This window comes from Pristis pectinata, chromosome 18 (assembly GCF_009764475.1).
Source record: "Pristis pectinata isolate sPriPec2 chromosome 18, sPriPec2.1.pri, whole genome shotgun sequence".
NCBI lineage: Eukaryota > Metazoa > Chordata > Chondrichthyes > Rhinopristiformes > Pristidae > Pristis > Pristis pectinata.
Window position 1 is genome coordinate 14,763,208 of NC_067422.1, and position 18,950 is coordinate 14,782,157.

An 18,950-nucleotide genomic window follows, 5' to 3' on the forward strand; every position below is an offset into this window, starting at 1 on the left:
ATCTAGATGATAAATGTGGTAAATTGGATCAGCAAGTTTGCTGATGATACTAAGATTGAAGGCGTAGTGGACAGTGAGGAAGGCTTTCAAAGCTTGCAGAGGGATTTGAACCAACTGGAAGAATGGGCCAGAAAATGGCAGATGGAATTTAATGCAGACAAGTGTGAGGTGTTGCATTTTGGAAGGACAAATCAAGGTAGGACATACACAGTAAATGGTAGGGCACTGAGGAGTGCAGAGGAACAAAGGGATCTGGGAGTTCAGATATACAATTCCCTGAAAGTGGCGTCACAGGTAGACAGGGTTGTAAAGGCGGCTTTTGGCATCCTAGCATTCTTAAATCAAAGTATTGAGTACAGGAGTTGGGATGTTATGGTGAGGTTGTATAAGACATTGAGGCCAAATTTGGAGTATTGTGTGCAGTTCTGGTCACCTAACTATAGGAAGGATATTTGTAAGATTGAAAGAGTGCAGAGGAGATTTACTAGAATGTTGCCGGGTCTTCAGGAGTTGAGTTACAGGGAAAGATTGAACAGGTTAGGACTTGATTCCTTGGAGCGCAGAAGAATGAGGGGTATAGACAGAGTTAATGAGAGTAGGCTCTTTCCACCCAGATTAGGAGAGATAAGTACGAGAGGGCATGGCTTTAGGGTGAAAGGGGAAGGGAGTTTGGCGGAAGGGAGTTTGGCGGAAGGGAGTTTGGCGGAAGGGAGTTTGGCGGAAGGGAGTTTGGCGGAAGGGAGTTTGGCGGAAGGGAGTTTGGCGGAAGGGAGTTTGGCGGAAGGGAGTTTGGCGGAAGGGAGTTTGGCGGAAGGGAGTTTGGCGGAAGGGAGTTTGGCGGAAGGGAGTTTGGCGGAAGGGAGTTTGGCGGAAGGGAGTTTGGCGGAAGGGAGTTTGGCGGAAGGGAGTTTGGCGGAAGGGAGTTTGGCGGAAGGGAGTTTGGCGGAAGGGAGTTTGGCGGAAGGGAGTTTGGCGGAAGGGAGTTTGGCGGAAGGGAGTTTGGCGGAAGGGAGTTTGGCGGAAGGGAGTTTGGCGGAAGGGAGTTTGGCGGAAGGGAGTTTGGCGGAAGGGAGTTTGGCGGAAGGGAGTTTGGCGGAAGGGAGTTTGGCGGAAGGGAGTTTGGCGGAAGGGAGTTTGGCGGAAGGGAGTTTGGCGGAAGGGAGTTTGGCGGAAGGGAGTTTGGCGGAAGGGAGTTTGGCGGAAGGGAGTTTGGCGGAAGAGAGTTTGGCGGAAGAGAGTTTGGCGGAAGTTCTTCACTCAAAGAATGGTGGGAGTATGGACCAGGCTGCCATCTGATGTAGTAAATGCGGGCTCACTCGAGTTTTAAGAATAAATTGGATAGATACGTGGACAGGAGAGGTCTGGAGGGTTATGGACTGGGTGCAGGTAAATGGGACTAGCGGAATACCGTTTTGGCACAGACTAGAAGGGCCGAATGGCCTGTTTTCTGTGCTGTAGTGTTCTATGGTTCTAGAATGTTTTAACATTTTACAGTTACTTGTCAATGTAACTGCAGAATATCTAGTAGATATTAAAGAAGTGAAAATTCAAAATGACTAAAAGCATGGCTCTGATCAACTCACAGAATCAAAATTTTTGGTGGTAATGCAATTTTTATTGCTACCCATGCAAATTGGAATTGACTCTGCTGTTGCCTGGGAAGTTGCAGTACCTGTGCAATTAATGCCAGTGGATATAAAGCAATGCAAGAGCTGGCTGTAAGATTTACTGGTCTTCATGTGATGGGGAAAAAAAAGCAAGTGTTGCGGTTGGAGTTATTTAAACTTTTTACTTAGTATAGTAATTTTTCACTTAAAATAAGGCGCCAGGTACTGCAAGGGGAATATAGATGTTAGTACACTGGGTAATGAGAAAATGAGACTCTTTTCATCAGAAAGATTAAGGGAGTTCTGCAAAGATAAATATTATTTCTATGGAAGGATAGAGAAACAGTTAACATTTTGTGTCTGAGACCCTTCATCGGGCTTTCTCCACAGATGCTGCCTGACCTACTGAATGTTTCTAACTTTTCCTCTTTTTATTTCATATTTCCAGCATCTGCAGTTTTTTTAAAATCTTGATTTATTATTTCTGACTAAGCATGTTAATAACCAGAGGACATAAAGCAAAGATAATTACCACAGAAAGTAACAGCTGGGAAAATAACATGTGCAACACAGTAAGCCTGCCCTACCAGAAACCAGTGATGGAGGTAGAATCTGTGACAACAGCAGTTAAAAAGACTTTTTCTCAAAAAAGTTCCATACATACACATACAGTGATGAGGCCCAATTAGATAGCTCTTTGTGGGTTGGCACAGGTGTGATAGAACGAATGTCCTTTGAAAATTCTGATTTTAGATAAGGCCATTAAAACGGCAAAAGAAAAACAAGTTTGAATGTGCATCAAGTAACACCATCTAGAATTTTATCAGATTCACTGAAACAAACAGCAATAATTAATGTGCTTATCAAGATGAATAATTTGATAAAACAGGAAGGCAAATTTGAAGATAAAAAAGTCTTTAAAAATCGCAATGTATTACAAACATAACGTGTCAAATTCAGAAATTATACCAATAAACCTAAACACAAAAATTTACAAATGCTGCTTTGTTAACCATTTATTAGTTCCCTGATGAAAAAAAGTATTGTGATGGGGGAGGGAAAAAAATTGTTTTTTCAGAGGAAGATCTCAAAAAAATAGGACAGCTCGATTACATTTAAGTTTTCTCTATTGTATAAAATATCTTTGGATGATGCTTACAGATAGCCGTGCAATAGACAAAATAAACCCCAGAAGAATTCCAGCCTGCACTGCCATTCTATAAGATAGTAGCTGATCTGATCTAGGTGCCAGCACCACTTTCCTGCCCATTCCCCTTGGCTCTCAACTCCTCTATAGATCAAAAATTAGCCCTTCTCAGCATGTATTCAATGATTCAGCCTTCAAAGTTCTTAGTGATATAATATTCTAAAAGACCCAACACCCTCAGAGAAGTGTTCTCATTTCCATCTCAAATGGAATTCCATTGTTCTGAAGCCATACTCCTGCATTCTCGATTCCCACATGGGGAAAACACTCAGCATCTATAGCTTGTCAAGTCCCTTCAGAACAAGATCACCTCTCATCTTGCACATTTGCACAAACACAGGCAATAAATACGAGCACCATATGCTAAATCTTTCCTAACAAGTCAAATCCTTTACCCCAGGAATTAACAGTTAGCTTTCTTTGAAATGATTCCAATGTAAATATATCCCTGTTTAAATAATGAAAACAAAGTTGTATGCAGTAGTCCAAGTGTGGACTTGCCAAATTCCCTGGATAGTGTCAAACAAGAAAAAAAAGTTTTTTAAGAACATTTTCAACCAAAATAATGAACAAATCCTTAGCACTCCACCATTCATATTCATTCCTGAGGGAGTATTTCCCTTTTCCTTATTAAATATTGATCTTCACACTCTCTAGAGATATACATAAAATATTAACTCTGCACAGAAAAGGCCTTAAGCTTTTTTCCAGATTTCATCCAGGAACTTGATGAGCAGAGAGAGGTCACCCTGAAATTAGGAAGGTTAAATACTGACCAAATGTTGCAAACCACATTCTTGATAAGCAAGGCTCCAGTCACCCTGGTTATTTTTTTTAAACACAATATCGTTGGATCAAGAGGGAGAGAAACAACGTGATATGACCTGTAACAGACGTGCAATCATCCAAGCTGTTTTGATTTAATCGACTCACTTTGGGAAGATTGGCTTTAAATAGTCCATTAGAGCTGTGGAGTTCTCCAAATGGAAGAAAAAGATTGCTCAAGCTTACAGTCACCCACAGCATTGCTTCCAGGAAGAAGAGTGGGGTGATCTTGGCCCTCAATGAATGGGCATGCTCTTCCAAATTAGCCCCATCTGATTCACTTGTTTTGGAGAAATATCACCTTCAAGGTGTTGTTTCACCCGTCACAGTATCTGCACTTGCAGCCTCCTCCGCAAAACGAATTGTTTGCAGGTTTGCACATCTCTTGAAATGTTCAAACCAGTCCTGTCAGTGCGTTCCTGAGATCTATCTTTCCAGAACTGACATGAAAGATCATTCTTTCCCGGATCATGATCAAATTCAGGGGCATCTGCCATTGATTCCAATCTTCCAAACACACATTTAACCCTTCTTCCTCTCTCCAAATTATAACATGCCTGCCCTCTCCAATGTGCAACACACCTCCTGGTATAAGATTTTGGGCATTAACTTTTACTTTGGCCACGTTGTTAAGGATTGTTTGCACTGTTGATGCAGCAAGATTTAGTGAAAGATTGATGTCCACTGAACATTCACCTTTTACCAGTTTTGTATTAGAAGTTACAGGGTGTGAAGTCATCTCAAAAAGGATGTACAGAATAAATTCTGATGAATTCCAACAACAAGCAAAATACATCAAGCACTGCAAAGTCAAACTGACACAAGAGGAAGAACAGCATTATGGGTGGAGATTGGTACATTTTTACTGTGACAAAGAAGTCATAGGGAACACCTACCCTGCAGAAGTTGATGGTGTTTTTGCAAAATTTCATAAATCAAACATGAATTAAGAAAAGAGGAATACTTGTATTTTAACCAAATCACTATGCAGGAAGGTCTGGCTAATGACACAGAAGTTACTTTTCTTTTAATCAATTAAATGAACCTATCCCATATAGCAAGGACTATATTCATCCTTAGACAATTAAAGCTCATCTAAACCCTCTGAAGACAGCAATGTGTAGTACAACCAAATATTTTTATCATTACATTTGAGCATTTCCTACTACAATACACCCAAAACAAATCCTCTTGGGGAAGGCAGCCAGAAATCTGAAATTTAGTTATCTAGGACAAATGTCTATTTTGTTTTTAAGCCTTAATCACCAAGTGGAGATTGATATTCCAGACATAAGCCCTATTCTATTCATGTACATGCAAAAATAACCTGTGGTTAGCATCTACTGGGAAAACTACACATATTCTTGTATGAATACTTCCACTGGTCAGCAAAGAGGACAAGCAGGAAAAACAAATGTGGCTATGGGGTAATATTTTAAACCAATAAAAATATACAAAACCACCTTTGGAATTCTCTACTTAATTACCCAATATACTTAACAAATAAATACTTTTGATTCTCAGTTTGGGGCATAGCTTTCTGGCTGTAAATATCTTTTGCAACCATTTTGTGGGTAGAGCTTATTCCATGGCGAGAACCTGTGGGTGATAGAACTGGGGCAACACCAGGAGGTCAGCATTAGATCTGCACAAGGAAAGCCTGTACTTTTTCCATATGTCACTAGTGAATATGTGGAGCTTGCTGATGGCAGTCAAGTCTGCCCTGTTTTCATTAGTCTTTAGAGGGCTGGGCCACTTTCCACTTGCACTGTTCTCTAAAGATCATCACAGTGGCAGAGATATTTATAGATATTTTCATGAATCATGTACCAATCTACACGAAAGATTATTATTGCAGAGAAATAGGCATGTTCCACTCCATATATTGGTCGTGATGAAACAGCAGGTCAGGGATAGTAATATTTCCTCACCTTTCTCTCACGAATTGCCATGCAATGAAACTGCAAACTCTATGCAGTCTAAAGTGAATTAGAGAGAGTTTTGAGATGGCAACCAAAAATGTTTGGTTAGGTCATTTACAGGCATAAGACAGGAAGTAGTTTTCAACCAACCACACCAGGCTGACAGTCATATTCTGCACAACACTTTTCCAATCCTGCCACCCCCAAAATGCCCTAGATATTTCCTCTTTGATTCATCGATATCCACAGATCAAAACATTTTTTTTTGGAAACGTTTTGGCAGGTTCACCCTTTCAGAACTTCTTTTGACCACATTTATAGAACTGGAGGGGTAAGCATTCCAGAAAATAAGCTCTTGGGACAATCCAACAGCTGCCTGATTAACAGAGGTGATGCAAACTAATCATTCTCCAGGAGGTCATTCTGATATTGAACTGGATTGTAGGAAAATGTGTATCCCAATCCTATTTCGTCCCCTTGATACTCTTATCCAGCAAAACAAAAATGTCGTTTGTTTTCAAATTTAGCATCACAGCTTTTTGGGAGCAGATGAGGCAGGATAAAAAGAGCTCCAGACTTACTCTAGTAAAGGGGGTGGTCCATTTTTAAGAATAAACACCCTTGTTCTGGAGCTCACGCATACAGAGGAAACTGTTTTAGCCTCTCAATCTAAAATATCCCTTGACAATCTGAAGTAAAATTGAATATAAACCAAACTTAAAAATCAACCCACCGTCATGATTGATCCTTTTAAGATCTGGTTTCAGTCCTTTGAAAATGCACTGCGTCCCTCCAACGCCAGATTACCTTTCCTGAAGTTTGGTAGTCAAAGTTGAACGTGGTGCTCCACAGAATATCTCGGCACAGTATTGTGCAACTGAACCATCTGCCCTTACTTTTGAATTCTAACGTCCTTTTCTTAAGCCATTTCGATTATTTTTGATATCTATGCAAATGGCCTTCAGAACCACCTTGTTCCTCAGTAGCTCCTGGTCCTTTAAAAAATTCTGAATTGTCTTTCAAATGCTGATAACCTCATGTACATCTGCTGTCAATCCCACTCAACCCATGTATCTCTGTAAATGCCTGTTACAAGCAGCATTCAAATCTGCCTTTCTTACAGGTCATGACTACATGCGAATTTAGACCACAGTTTTGTGGCTAACACTTATCTGTCCTTTGAAACGGCCTCGAAAGCCACTCTGTAGTATCAAAGTTGCTACAGCAACAACCTAACCACCAAATTCACGTAAGGCAAAGTTGCTCCCAGCTCAGTCAACTTTGAGTTTAGAGACACTCAAACTCAGACACACTTGAGTGTCTCTATTGACCAGAAACTCAGCTGGATCAACCATATGAATAGAGTGATACAAGAACCAGTTAGAGGCTGACACCGCACATCGACATGGCACAAGTTAGGAGTCTAACGAACTACTCTCCACTTGCCAGGATGAGTGCATTGCCAACTCTCAAGAACCTCAACACAATTCAGAACCAGATGGCCCACTTGATTCCTATCCCATCCACCACCCCAATTCATTCCCTTCACCACTAATGCACAGTGGCTGCAGTGGGTATCATCTGCAAAGTGTGCTGCCGTTATTTGCCTAGGTTGTTCCAAAAGTGCCTTTCCAACTCATTGCCTCTATCCAAGAGGACCAAAGGCAGCAACCAGATGCAAACACCAACACTTGTAGGCTCACCCAAGCCGCGCGTCACCTTGACTTGGAAACATTTTGCTGTTCCTTCATTGTCACCACCACCCCGCCTCCCCACCAACTTTGCCTAAACAAGAGCAACGTGGGAGTATCTTCACCACAGGATTGCAGCAGTTCTAAACGACAAACAAATAGAGCAAGATATGGCTTAATCTCATACAATCAAGAATTATTTCCTTTTTGCATAAGTAGCTTTAAGCTTTGTACATAACTAGAGAATGAAACAGTTGTCATTAATTCCCAAAATGGTTTAACATGTCAGTGCACGATTCAGTTGTCTTTGAGTCATTTATTTTTCTGCTGAGGTACAGGATGGGCTAATTCATACCATTTGACCAAACTTTGTCAAAGCACAAATGAAATTATAGCCTTGAGATAGCATGTGTATAATGGAACCAAGATGATTGGTTACATGGTTAATGGTAAACAAGACTGGCCATCTGGAGTTTATGAAGAACTACCTCATTTTGGAGATGGGGATGCATCTATCCAATAAACTAATGTGGCATGATCCTTCACAAACAGTTTGACGTGGAATTTTTGGCATTTACCAGCAAGCACTAAGGAACTTGCTGGTAAATGCCACAAGTTCCACATCAAACTGCTGACGTTTAATCATCGTGAGTGGCAACTTTTGGGCCTCCCACTTGAATGTGGAAGTGCTGAACGTGCCAATCACCAGGATGCACCCTAACACTGCACTCAGTAGAGTGCACACTTGCCGCACTACCCAATATTTGTACTGAGAAATCTGCCCAGCACACCCTGGGCAATTTAGCTCTAGTATGTAAAGAAAGCAATCCCATTCATTTGAATAGAGGGAGAAAACATGCAAGTATAAAAGGTAATTTATGGTTTTAATAATGAATTTTCTTTGATGCTCTAAGTTGCTTAAACATTTTTTATACTTTTAATTTAAAAAACTGTTTAATTGCTTTCATTATTTTTGATTGTTTCTGAAAATCATCAACTGTCTGGGACTATGGTTTTCCCAGCTGCCAAGCAGTCTTGTCATTCAGAGGGTTATTCTGGTCTCTCCATGTTACATACATGTAGGTCCTCACTACTGGGGCATTGACAACAGGCAAATCTGTGCTTCATATGACAGCAAGTTATGGCCCAATAAACGAGAGGCAGGAATACTTTTTTTTCCCCCAGCATAACCTATATCACAACAGTGGCTATCCATCAATCCAGCAATAAAATAAGCTAAGTTGATCAAATGTGCACAAGTATAGTGGGTTTCACTACTGCAAGTGAATTGTAATTTGTCCACAGCTGGCATTTTGCACATATGCTTTTAAAAGAAAAGTTCAGCTGCCAAAACCTGCATGCAGAAAGCCCCCAACAGCTTAGAAACCCATCCAAGAAAAACATTCAAATCTAAACTGTGAATCAACTCATTCTTAGTTACATTTTGTGTAGTATTCAGATTTACCATCAAAGAATTTGTTCAAGTACCCCAAAGAAGAACCTTAGCTATTGAAGATTATGGAATTGGCCTGTTTAGAAAACTGGGTGAGCAACAGAGTCGGGATGATGGGCAAGTACTCTAAATGGCCAGAGGTGACTGGCAGCGTCCACAAGAATCTGTTGGTGTTTTAGCTATTTGATGTAAATGACTTGGACATGTAGTGTTCTACCCCATCATTTGAGTTGGGTAATAAAACAACGATAGGCAACATTGTTAATGCTTTAGTCTACACTGCTTACAAAATGACATAAATAGGCTGAGCAAACAGGTAAACCAACAAAATTTATTTCAATGCAGACCATCAGAAACAGCAATGGTCAAAAAAGATGATGAATCAATGTCTGCAAGTCATTAAAGTTGTGGACAGATGCTGAAAATAACGAAAGCAAGTGGATAAAAAGGGAAACAGCAGTTAAGGAACAACCATGCGAAGCCCATCAGGGCAGCTCCTGGTAGAAATGAGTAGACATGAGATCTTAAGAAAGGACATTGACCCATGGGAGGAATTTCACTTACAATTTATTAGAATGCTACCCAGGCTCCAAGGGTTAAATTGGGAGGAAGGATTACACAAACTTTGGCTGGATTCCTTAGAATTAACTTAAAGTATAATTTGATTGACGCTTTCACCACAAAGGAGAAATGAAAAGGCTCTGTCCAATTCTGTTTAGGCAATGTCCCTTTTCTGAGACTCTATAGCCAATAGTTATAGAGTCTCAAAAGGGACATTGTCGAAACAGAGTTAGGCCTTTCAAAAGTAAAGCTAGAAAATACTTCTACACTGTAGAAGAGATTGAACCTTGAGGTTTTCCAGACAACCACTAGACCAGATATTAATTTTCCAATCTGATGGACAGATTTTTTTTTGTTCACCAAATACAGGTCCTCCCCAGGTTATGACAGGGTTCCGTTTCTGTGAACTGTTCGTAACCCAAACAGGTCAGAAGTTGGAAATGCGGCCATGAACAGAGTTGCCACACAGCGAAAGGTGCCTGCAGCAGCTGGCAAATCCATCCCACCAGTTCCCCAAACGCCCGCTCATACGTACAGGCTATACTTGAGTCAGGTGTTCATTAGCTGGGTGGAACCTGTAATACAGAGCAAAGGCAAGCACGTGGAATAAGGTCACAGATCTGCCACAAACACTGTCAATGGCAGATGACTCGAGGGACTAAAGGCCCTGCTCCTATTGTCTTTGCAGGACTGAAGTTTATAACAACCAAGGCATTACACCATGAAGATCTCAGAAAAAAATCTTTTAGCAGCTAAATAAAAAGGCTGAGAAATTCTAGTGCATTCATTTGCAAGGGTGGTGCCAGGGTTGGTGTTGTGTTGGCTGGAGGGAGGTTACAAGGATGCCAGGTTCATTTCATATGCCTCTCATAATTTTGTATTCCTACAAGGTCCTCTCTCAGCAGCCTATGCTTTAAGAGAAACAAACCCAGCCTATTTAGCCTTCCTTTTGACAGCAATCATTCCCATTACTCATTCTAAGCTCCCCAACAATGCTCCACTAAAAAGACAACAGTCACCCTTTGCACCTCAACAAAGCATATGGGTAACTCATGCAAGTATTGGTCAAAGTTCCAGAAATGACACAAAACCACCCAGAAATGGTCATTATCACATTGAAATTTTTCAATTGCATTACACTAGAAATAAATAATGTTATGCAACTGAACTGCTCATCAGAAGTCTGTTCAAGATGGCCTGGCCTTCTGATGTCACCAAGTCTGACAGTTACGAAACTATACTTAATGGTGTCCTGTTGAATTGCAGAGGGCGGGAACAGTTTGCAGATTGTTAAGTATTTGTCAATTTGCAGTTGCAAGTCAGGTTGCAAACCTCCCTTGCCAACAGCAAACTTTTGTATGGCCATCAACTGAAAAAACAAACAAACACACTTTAACTGGCCTCAAATTTCTACAGGTCATTACACCGCACACCTCTACCACATTTTTCCACTTGGTAATTGATGCAATTTTCTTGGACCTTCAAAATAAAACGTGCTCAGGCCCCCTATGAGAGGCCATTCCATATACTTATCATCCTTTGCAAAATAAATGGTTAAAATTCACCCTTCAAGTCCACGATCATGGTGTTATCGCAGAAAATGCAACTATTTTAATTCTATTAAGTCAATTTCAGTATTCTAAGATTTTTTTAAAAATGAATTTGTTGAAATGAAATTGATTTGTTACATCCCAAAATTGGGTTCTCCACTCAAAATGATGGAAGTGCTGTCAAGATTCAGGAGCGATTTCTGCCTTTTATGGATTGTAGTTTGGGAAGCAGTTTTGAACCACTAAAGATTAGGACTACAAGTTTAAAAATACTCCCCCTCCCCCCCTCCCCCCCCTCCCCCCCCCCCCCCCAAAGGTGAAAGTTCCCAATAGTAAAACACCATCAATAAACTTTGTACTGGGTGTGTTAGCCTGCGATACAATGGAGATCTGTCTACACAAACCTCGGGCCCAAATTTTAATCACACAACTCCTCCTGGCTCTCTGCTGCTGCATTCTGATATTGAATCAACTTCCTCCATAGATTGCCACAAAAACCATTTTCTGCCTATTACTCAGCTCAGGCCATAAGCTGACCAATAAAGAGGATGACTAATTGCAGCAGTTCATAAAAACAGGAGTGATGAGTAATTTTTGAAAAAATGCTATGAAGTTTCACTTTATGATTAAACTTAGCAATGTTCCACCAAATGCACTTTGTGAAAAAAAAGTGGAAATTGCCGTTGGTGAGATTAGCAAACAAATCAGTGAGCTTAATAAGGAGTTCCTTTCACTGATATTTAAAGCAGGTATCATTTAACTTATTTGAAATATCCCCACCAAAATAACAGATGGAAGATCACATCCATATGATATTATTGTATTATAGGCATCAAACCTCAACAACCAACTTTAGTTATACTGTAGCTTTTCTGCTGTTGCTTGATAGGCCCTACAACAAACTCAAAACATCCCAACATATGCCAGGAGGTCAAACAAATCAATGCCAAGGAGAATATGCACAAAAGCTGGTCAAAGAGTTTCATTCAATGGAAAATCTTAAGAGAAAAGAGAAGTAGAGTGACAGATTGAGAGAAATTCAGAGCTTATGGCCATGACAGAGCAGCTAAAGTCACTGGTGTCATAGAGAAGCAATTAAATTTGAGAATGAGCAAGGAGGCCAAAATTAGTGCAATGCAGATATCTCAGGGTTATGGGGATGGATGAGATTGCAGAAGGATAGAGAAGGGCAAGGCAATTGGAGCAATTTGAAGGACAAAAAATTTTAAAACTGAGGAACTGCTTATTATAGGGCAACAAACAAAAAGATGATTAATAAATTGGACATGCTGTGAGTTAGGACCTTGTCAGCAGGGCTTTGGATGACCTTTGTAAACCTGAGATATCTGCATTTTGTAGTGGAACAAGCTATCCAGAAGTGCATTGGAATGGTCAAGTCTAGAAGGTAACAATAGCAGGATGAGAGATTCACCAACAGATGAACTGATGCAACAATGGAGTATGGATATATTACGGAGGTGGAAATAAGTGGTCAGTGACGGCATGGATCCCAAGCTCATCACAGTCGTTGAAGATAGCAAATGGTCTGGGTCAGTTTCAAAGAGTTGGTGGTTGGGGCAGACTTCATTATTCCACTGGAAGAAGTTTCTACTTATCTAGTGCTGCATGTCAGGCAAGCAGTCTGACAAGTTAAGGTGGAAGGCTCAAGTGTGGTAGTGGTTAAGTAGATCTGGAGGTACTGTAGATCTGGCAATCACCAGTTTACTTGGAAGTTGACACTGTATCCAGATTACATAGCCAAGGACAATATTTAGGAGGATCATCACGTACAAATTCTTGACATACAAAGGTAATATTGAAGGCTGGGGAAGAAAAGCCTTTGCTGGTGATTTCTTGCCAATAACTGGAACTAGTTGAGCATGATCCCACCCAGCTGCAGGATTCTAATAGAATTCACAAACTGACATTATGTTCTACCACAGTACCATATTTATTGCTTCTTAATGTCATTGCTGCATTTTTCTGTTATTTACAATTATAAAATCCAAGGGGCATAGATAAGGTGGATGGTCAAAGTCTTTTTCCCAGGGCAGGGAAATCTAAAACTAGAGGGCATAGGTTGAAGGAGAGAGTGGAAAGGTTTAAAAAAAGGAGGATCTGAGGGGCAAGTTTTTCTACACAGATAGTGGTGGGTTATGGAACAAGCTGCCAGAGGCATGGTAGGAGGTGTATAATTACAATGTTTAAAAGACATTTGGACAGGTCATGGATAGGAAAGGTTTAGAGGATATGAGCAAAATGGTGGCAAATGGGACTAGCTTTAGAAGGCACTTTGGTCAGCATGGGTGAGTTGAGCTGAAGGGCCTTTTTCTGTACTTTATCACAATGTTTTATTATGCAGGATTCCATGGAAAGAATGTGATACGAATAACTTATATTAAAAAAATAGTTTACAGGCATGGGTGTCACTGGCAAACTTGATACCCAGCCCAACTGCCCGATAACTGTCTCCTTAAACCTCTGCAGTCCACATAGTAAAGTTTCTCCTTCAGTACCATTGGGTAGGGACCTCCAGAACTGCACCCACCAATAATACATTTCCAAGCCAGCTTGGTACATGCCTTGCCCAAGGCCATTTATCCTCCCAGGTAGTAGAGGTTGCAAGTTTGGAGCCCTCTTTCTAGATAGGGTCCATTGGCAACCCTGGCTACATTGGTGTTGGCTTATTAAATTAAGCATCATCACTCACCAATGGGACAATCTGGTAATCAAAAATCACCTTGCAAAGAAATATTCTATCCTTATCACTGAGATTTTCAGGCCACTGGGTATTCAGACCAGGGTGTTTAAATGCACTGCAGCATCAGAATGTGACCACAAGAAAAAGGCCTTCTTAAAACAAAAAAAAATCACTGCATTATCACACATACAAAAAGTTTACTCTTCAGAATATTTAGTGCTTGGGAGAAAAGACTTTCTTCAAGCTAGCAATTTTAGCTAGCAGCAAAGGGTGACAACAACATCTATCTTGATTGTGATATTTCCTGTGATTATAGAGCCTGTTAAAACTCTTGCACAAAGTACGGTTATTTAGATGAGGAACTAATTGGTAGCCGAGATCTTGAAATCATACTCTGGTAGACCAAGAAACCATTCAAGAGTGTGTGAATGCAGAAAAATAGAGGAATAAGACCTTAAAAAAAGACAGGAAGAGGCTTTTTCCCCCAAAACCTGTTTGATAAGATGATGGTCAATCTTTTGCCTCTACTCAAATTTCCTGGACTACCCCCATAATATCCAAACATCCATCGCGACTTTGCTCAATGACACAGTCCCCACAGGCCCCCAGGGTAGAGAACTGCAAAGATTCACTACTCCTGCATGAAGCAGTTTCTTCTCATCTCAGTCTCAAAACGATTAAACCTTTATTTTGAGACAGTGACCCCTGGTTTCAGACACCCCAGCTAGGGAAAACACATCTGTTGCATCAATGCTGCCAAGCCCTGTAAGAATTTTTAAACATTTAAATGAGATTACCTCTCATTCTTCCAAAGTCAAGAGTATATGTCTATTTTGCTTAAATTTTTTTAAACAAGGACAAGCCCCCATTCCAGCAACCTTCACTGCACACACTGTATCCAAAGTACAGCGTTCTAAGTAGGGAGATCAGACCTTCAAACAATATTATAGGTGTAATCTCACCAGGGCCCTATATATATAAAAAAAGACATCTGCATCTATATATGCAAATCTTCTTGCAATAAAGGCAAACTTACCTTTGTAAATGCTTGAATTACCATGTTAACTTTCAGTGATTTGTGGACACCAAAAAGTCTCCCTGAACACCAACACATTTCAGTCTTTCACTATTTTAAAAAGATGCAGTTTTTCTACTTTTGCTACCAAAGTAGACGACTTCATTTTCAACATTCTATTCTATCTGCCACGTCCTTGTCCATTCACTTAGACTCCAAAGCTTCACTATATCTCCCATACAACACAATACTACCCAGCTTTGTATGCCTGGAAAAAACATATGTACTAAAAAGAAAAACTTGAAGAAAAGTTGGACAGACCTTAAGTAATATTGAAACAAAAAGATTGCGCTTATCTCTAGTTCCTTAACTCAAGGGCAAAGTGAAACACAGAAAAAAAATTCTAAAAACAAAATAAATAACAGGTTCCAAGATGTGATATATTCAATGTGAAATGTTGACTAGATCAACACCCTGCATTAGAAGGGCATCCACTGGAATTCAGAACCTTGTGTATAAAATATTTGAAGGGAAGTCAGTTGTACCTTTAAGGCCTTGTTTCCCTTGTTAGTAGTCGTCATACCACGGCACACTTTCAATCACGCAAACCTGTGGGAAAAGAAAATGTATACTTATTTTGAGGGTTTTTATTTATATAAACAGTGAAAGGAATCAAATAACTTGTATCCAAACACAGCTTCTATTTGCAGGTGATAAATACACTTATTTAATATGCATATTGAATGAGGAGGCAAAGCTTACAGCCTTCAGATTGAAGGCTAGACTGCTGATCCATGCCAAGTAATGGGGATGGTACTATTGACCTGCATTCCAAGTAGTGTTGGAGAACAACGACACCCACCACGTTGGAATAGCCTGACAACAGTAATCAAGGTCAACAGTTATGAATAAAATCACCATTTGGACTAGTACTCAAGGGTTTGGCTTCATCCATCAAGTCATAATCCAGATGAAAATGATATCAGGAGAAAAGAGCTGGGGAGAAACATAATAGAAAAGAAAACATGAAAAATGGAAGCAGCATGTGGAATTTTTACTTGAATATCACACATTCATGGTTACCAACATATTTTCCTATCACACTTGCAGTGAGGTTTACTATGGAGTGTGCAGGGCTTGAGAGATAAAAGGGGAAAAAATTCAGGTCTCTTGAACTAAACATGCAGACTATTGATGGTCACACATTGTACTCTACTTTTTCATTAATTGGTTTCCATCAAAGTCAACTGAAATGATTTTCATAAGTACAGCATTATGTGCAGACATGACTATACTGTATGGTTAGTTCGAGTGCAAGATTAGACACCAATGGCATTACCCTCCCATTCTCATAACACAGAAAGTCACAAGAATTGTCCTGGATTTCACCTAGGAAATTTAATTTTCCCTCAACTCCAAGACAATCCGGGGGAGGGGGAGGGGGGGGAGGGGGTGGAGGAGGCATCGTCTTACCTGCAGATAGTTCAACAGAAGAAACAGTTAAAAGGAGTTTCTAAAGGAATCTCTTGGAAGATATCCAGAATAATCAAAAACAGAGCAGCCACCAAGGATTCCAGACAAAACTCAAATATACGTACTATTTAGTACAATCACTCAAGTGGCCAAAGCAGCCGGAACTTCCTGTTAGTGTAATCATCATCGCAGAACCAAATGCTGGCCAGAGGCTAGCTATAAATGCTAGATTCATGATGAATCAGCATTTTCAGTACAATGCTGACAAGGTGACTGCATCCCTCAACCACTAGGGATTTAACGGGCAAACCATCATTGTTTTATCAAATATTCTCCAGAAATAACACCTTTAAACAGTTCCCCAAAGTGGCTGGATATAGTCTTCCTGCAATCACCAGAGTCTGTATTTTTGTTTTCCAAAATCCACAGCACTTTCATCTTTCCAACATGAAAGGATTTTATTTTTAGTTGTTAACAATGATGATTCATTTCGGATCAGCTCCAATGAAGTGTCATTATACCTTCAGGAATATTACCAACCACACAAGTTATTGATTAATAAATGAGAGTGAAAACCAGAATCCAACTATTCCTTGGGCCTAGTGGGAAAAGGTGCAGTGCTAGAGGAAAAACAGCAAAAGCTTTTAGTTTTGATCCCTGTCCATGCTGAATTAGCCTATTTCTTTAGGACAGTAATTAAGATTCCACAACAGACTGCAGTGCTAACAGGGAGGGAATTAAAGCATAATCCAATGCTCCTAGGCTATCCAGTGGTCCCGACTAGAATATGTGCATCGCTAAATGAGGGTTCAACTCAACACTCATCTTGCTATCATCAGTTAGCAAGCTGGCTCCCAACTCCTCAGCTCACGAAAGAACAATGGCCATTTAAGAGAAAAGTGGCTAACACCCTGTGGACCAGGTCATGCCAACATTTTTTATGTGTTCTGATCAGAACCATTGATCAATGTTTAGCCATTGAAATTAAAAATTGGTCGCAGAATTCCACATCCAGGATTAGGTTTACTCAGCCTCTGTAATGCCCCCACCGGACCCAACAACAGGACCCAGTATTGTTAGGATTCTTTTCTCCAGTCTAACATGGAGGAACGAAAAAAAAATCACCTCTCAGATCTAAGAATCAGTGGATTTCAACAGATATAGTGGAGCATAGATTGAGGACAAGAGTGGAAAGCAAATACTTCTTTGAAAAGATTTCATTTTAGTGTTTTTACTATCTGTCTGTTCCAAGTAAACAATTTTAAAACTTTTTAAAAATCTGTGAATGTCAGCCATTTAATGACAATTTTTTGTACAAGTGGCAATGCATGTCAAAGGTTGGGCCTCTCTACCGCACTGCCCAAAGCTTAGTCCTTGTGTAGATGAGGCCACCCAATCAAGGATTGTTCAAGCCAGAGAGAGAAGCTCTGTGCACCTGGTCTAGCTAAAGTGTAGGTGACGGGGCTACAACCAGTGACTCTAGGTGAGGGACCAACCATCTGACTTGGTACATTTCATTCCACTTAAACCATTCACATATTCCAGCGTGATGTCCCCTCTCCCAAAGTGCTGTTGACTTACACTGGTATAAAATTATCACGGAACCAAATATCAGCCTGAAGTTGGCTATAAATGCAAGCCTCCACAAATTCTTGCAGTGTGCAGAATGGCCCCACACAGTCAAAGGGCACAACACCTACCATTAACCATATTTATTCCAATGCATGTACCTGTTTGAAATCAGTGTCCCTTTGACTCAAGTGTTACCATCTGAAATCAAGAATAAATCAAGTTTTCCTGGATGCTCCTAGTCTGTTGACACCAATATCAATCATGGCCCTCGCGTCCCATCAATCCTCCCCTTAAAGCCACAGCAACCCGAGCTTTTCTTGCACCCTCCTTGCTGGTTTGAAAGTTTACTTCTTAAATTTCATGGACTGAGCTGTTTGCCCAAGACCTGTTTTTTTGTAAAAAAAAGACCTGCTGCCCCTTCAACTAATTAATACATTGAGAATTGTTTTAGCTTCAGAATTGTAATTTTAAGGGCATCATTTTTCTGCTGATCACAACATTGAATGTCATCTCTTTACCAAACACACAACTTTGTTGCTTGGTCATGAGGCTCTTCAGAACACAAGTCAATAGTCTAACACAGAACACTCAGAAGGATCTTGAACAGGGTACTAGTAACAATAAAATTTTTGTTCACTCAAATGTACTTCTAACATTCTGAACCTCTCAATTCATTACACAGGATCGTGGTAGAATCTGCTTGTTGTGCAGACTCTCCATTCACTCCTACCTTTTCCAGATATGGCAGACCAAGCAAGCAGATCTTCTTCATCCAACAGGCAACCAGGCCTGTCATGGCACACTGTTGTGGTCCCACATACAGTTCCCTGTTATTCACCAATGCCAAGGCTTTTGATTAGTTTTTACACATGTCTGACAAACACAGACTATTCCAATGTTTCTTTGTAATTATTTAATTCTAATTTAAAACACAATGAAAAGTGAAGTAACTCAAAACTTGCATGCACTTACTTTTCTCAGCAGAGTTAGTGACACCATTCAGATATAGGGACGTGGAGATTGCTGTTTGTACACCAGCCATCCTTGGCATAAAGTTGAGGGCCTGGATGCCAAGTGCATCTTGACCCTTTATTGACCAACTCACTGGTCCACCACTGGACAAATCCAGTGTCAGAATGAGAATCATATGCAAACTCATCTGGCCTCCAGTTCGTGTGGAACTTCTGCGTTTGGCCAAATTGCACAAGATTCCAAGGTGAGCTGAGCTGGGAATGGCCGATGAGCAGTTATTCCCTCACAACTGCCAGATATCGGTAAATTCGATTCAGCCTGCTACCTCCCATCCCCTGGGACAGACTTATCTGCAGAATTGCAGTTTTATTTACAAAAAAACACTTCCAAGTTTGGAATGA

General features: G+C 40.4%; 1 protein-coding gene across 1 annotated transcript in view; it reads right to left on the bottom strand.

Moving 5' to 3' along the window:
- The window catches only part of LOC127579992 (transcription factor MafG), a 53,230-nt gene that overhangs the window by 12,014 nt on the left and 22,266 nt on the right, over nucleotides 1–18,950 (bottom strand). The window contains exon 2 of the mRNA XM_052033114.1: nucleotides 15,078–15,141. Coding sequence (XP_051889074.1) covers nucleotides 15,078–15,113 — 36 coding nt within the window. The 5' untranslated portion in view covers nucleotides 15,114–15,141. The remainder of the gene's footprint in view (nucleotides 1–15,077; nucleotides 15,142–18,950) is intronic.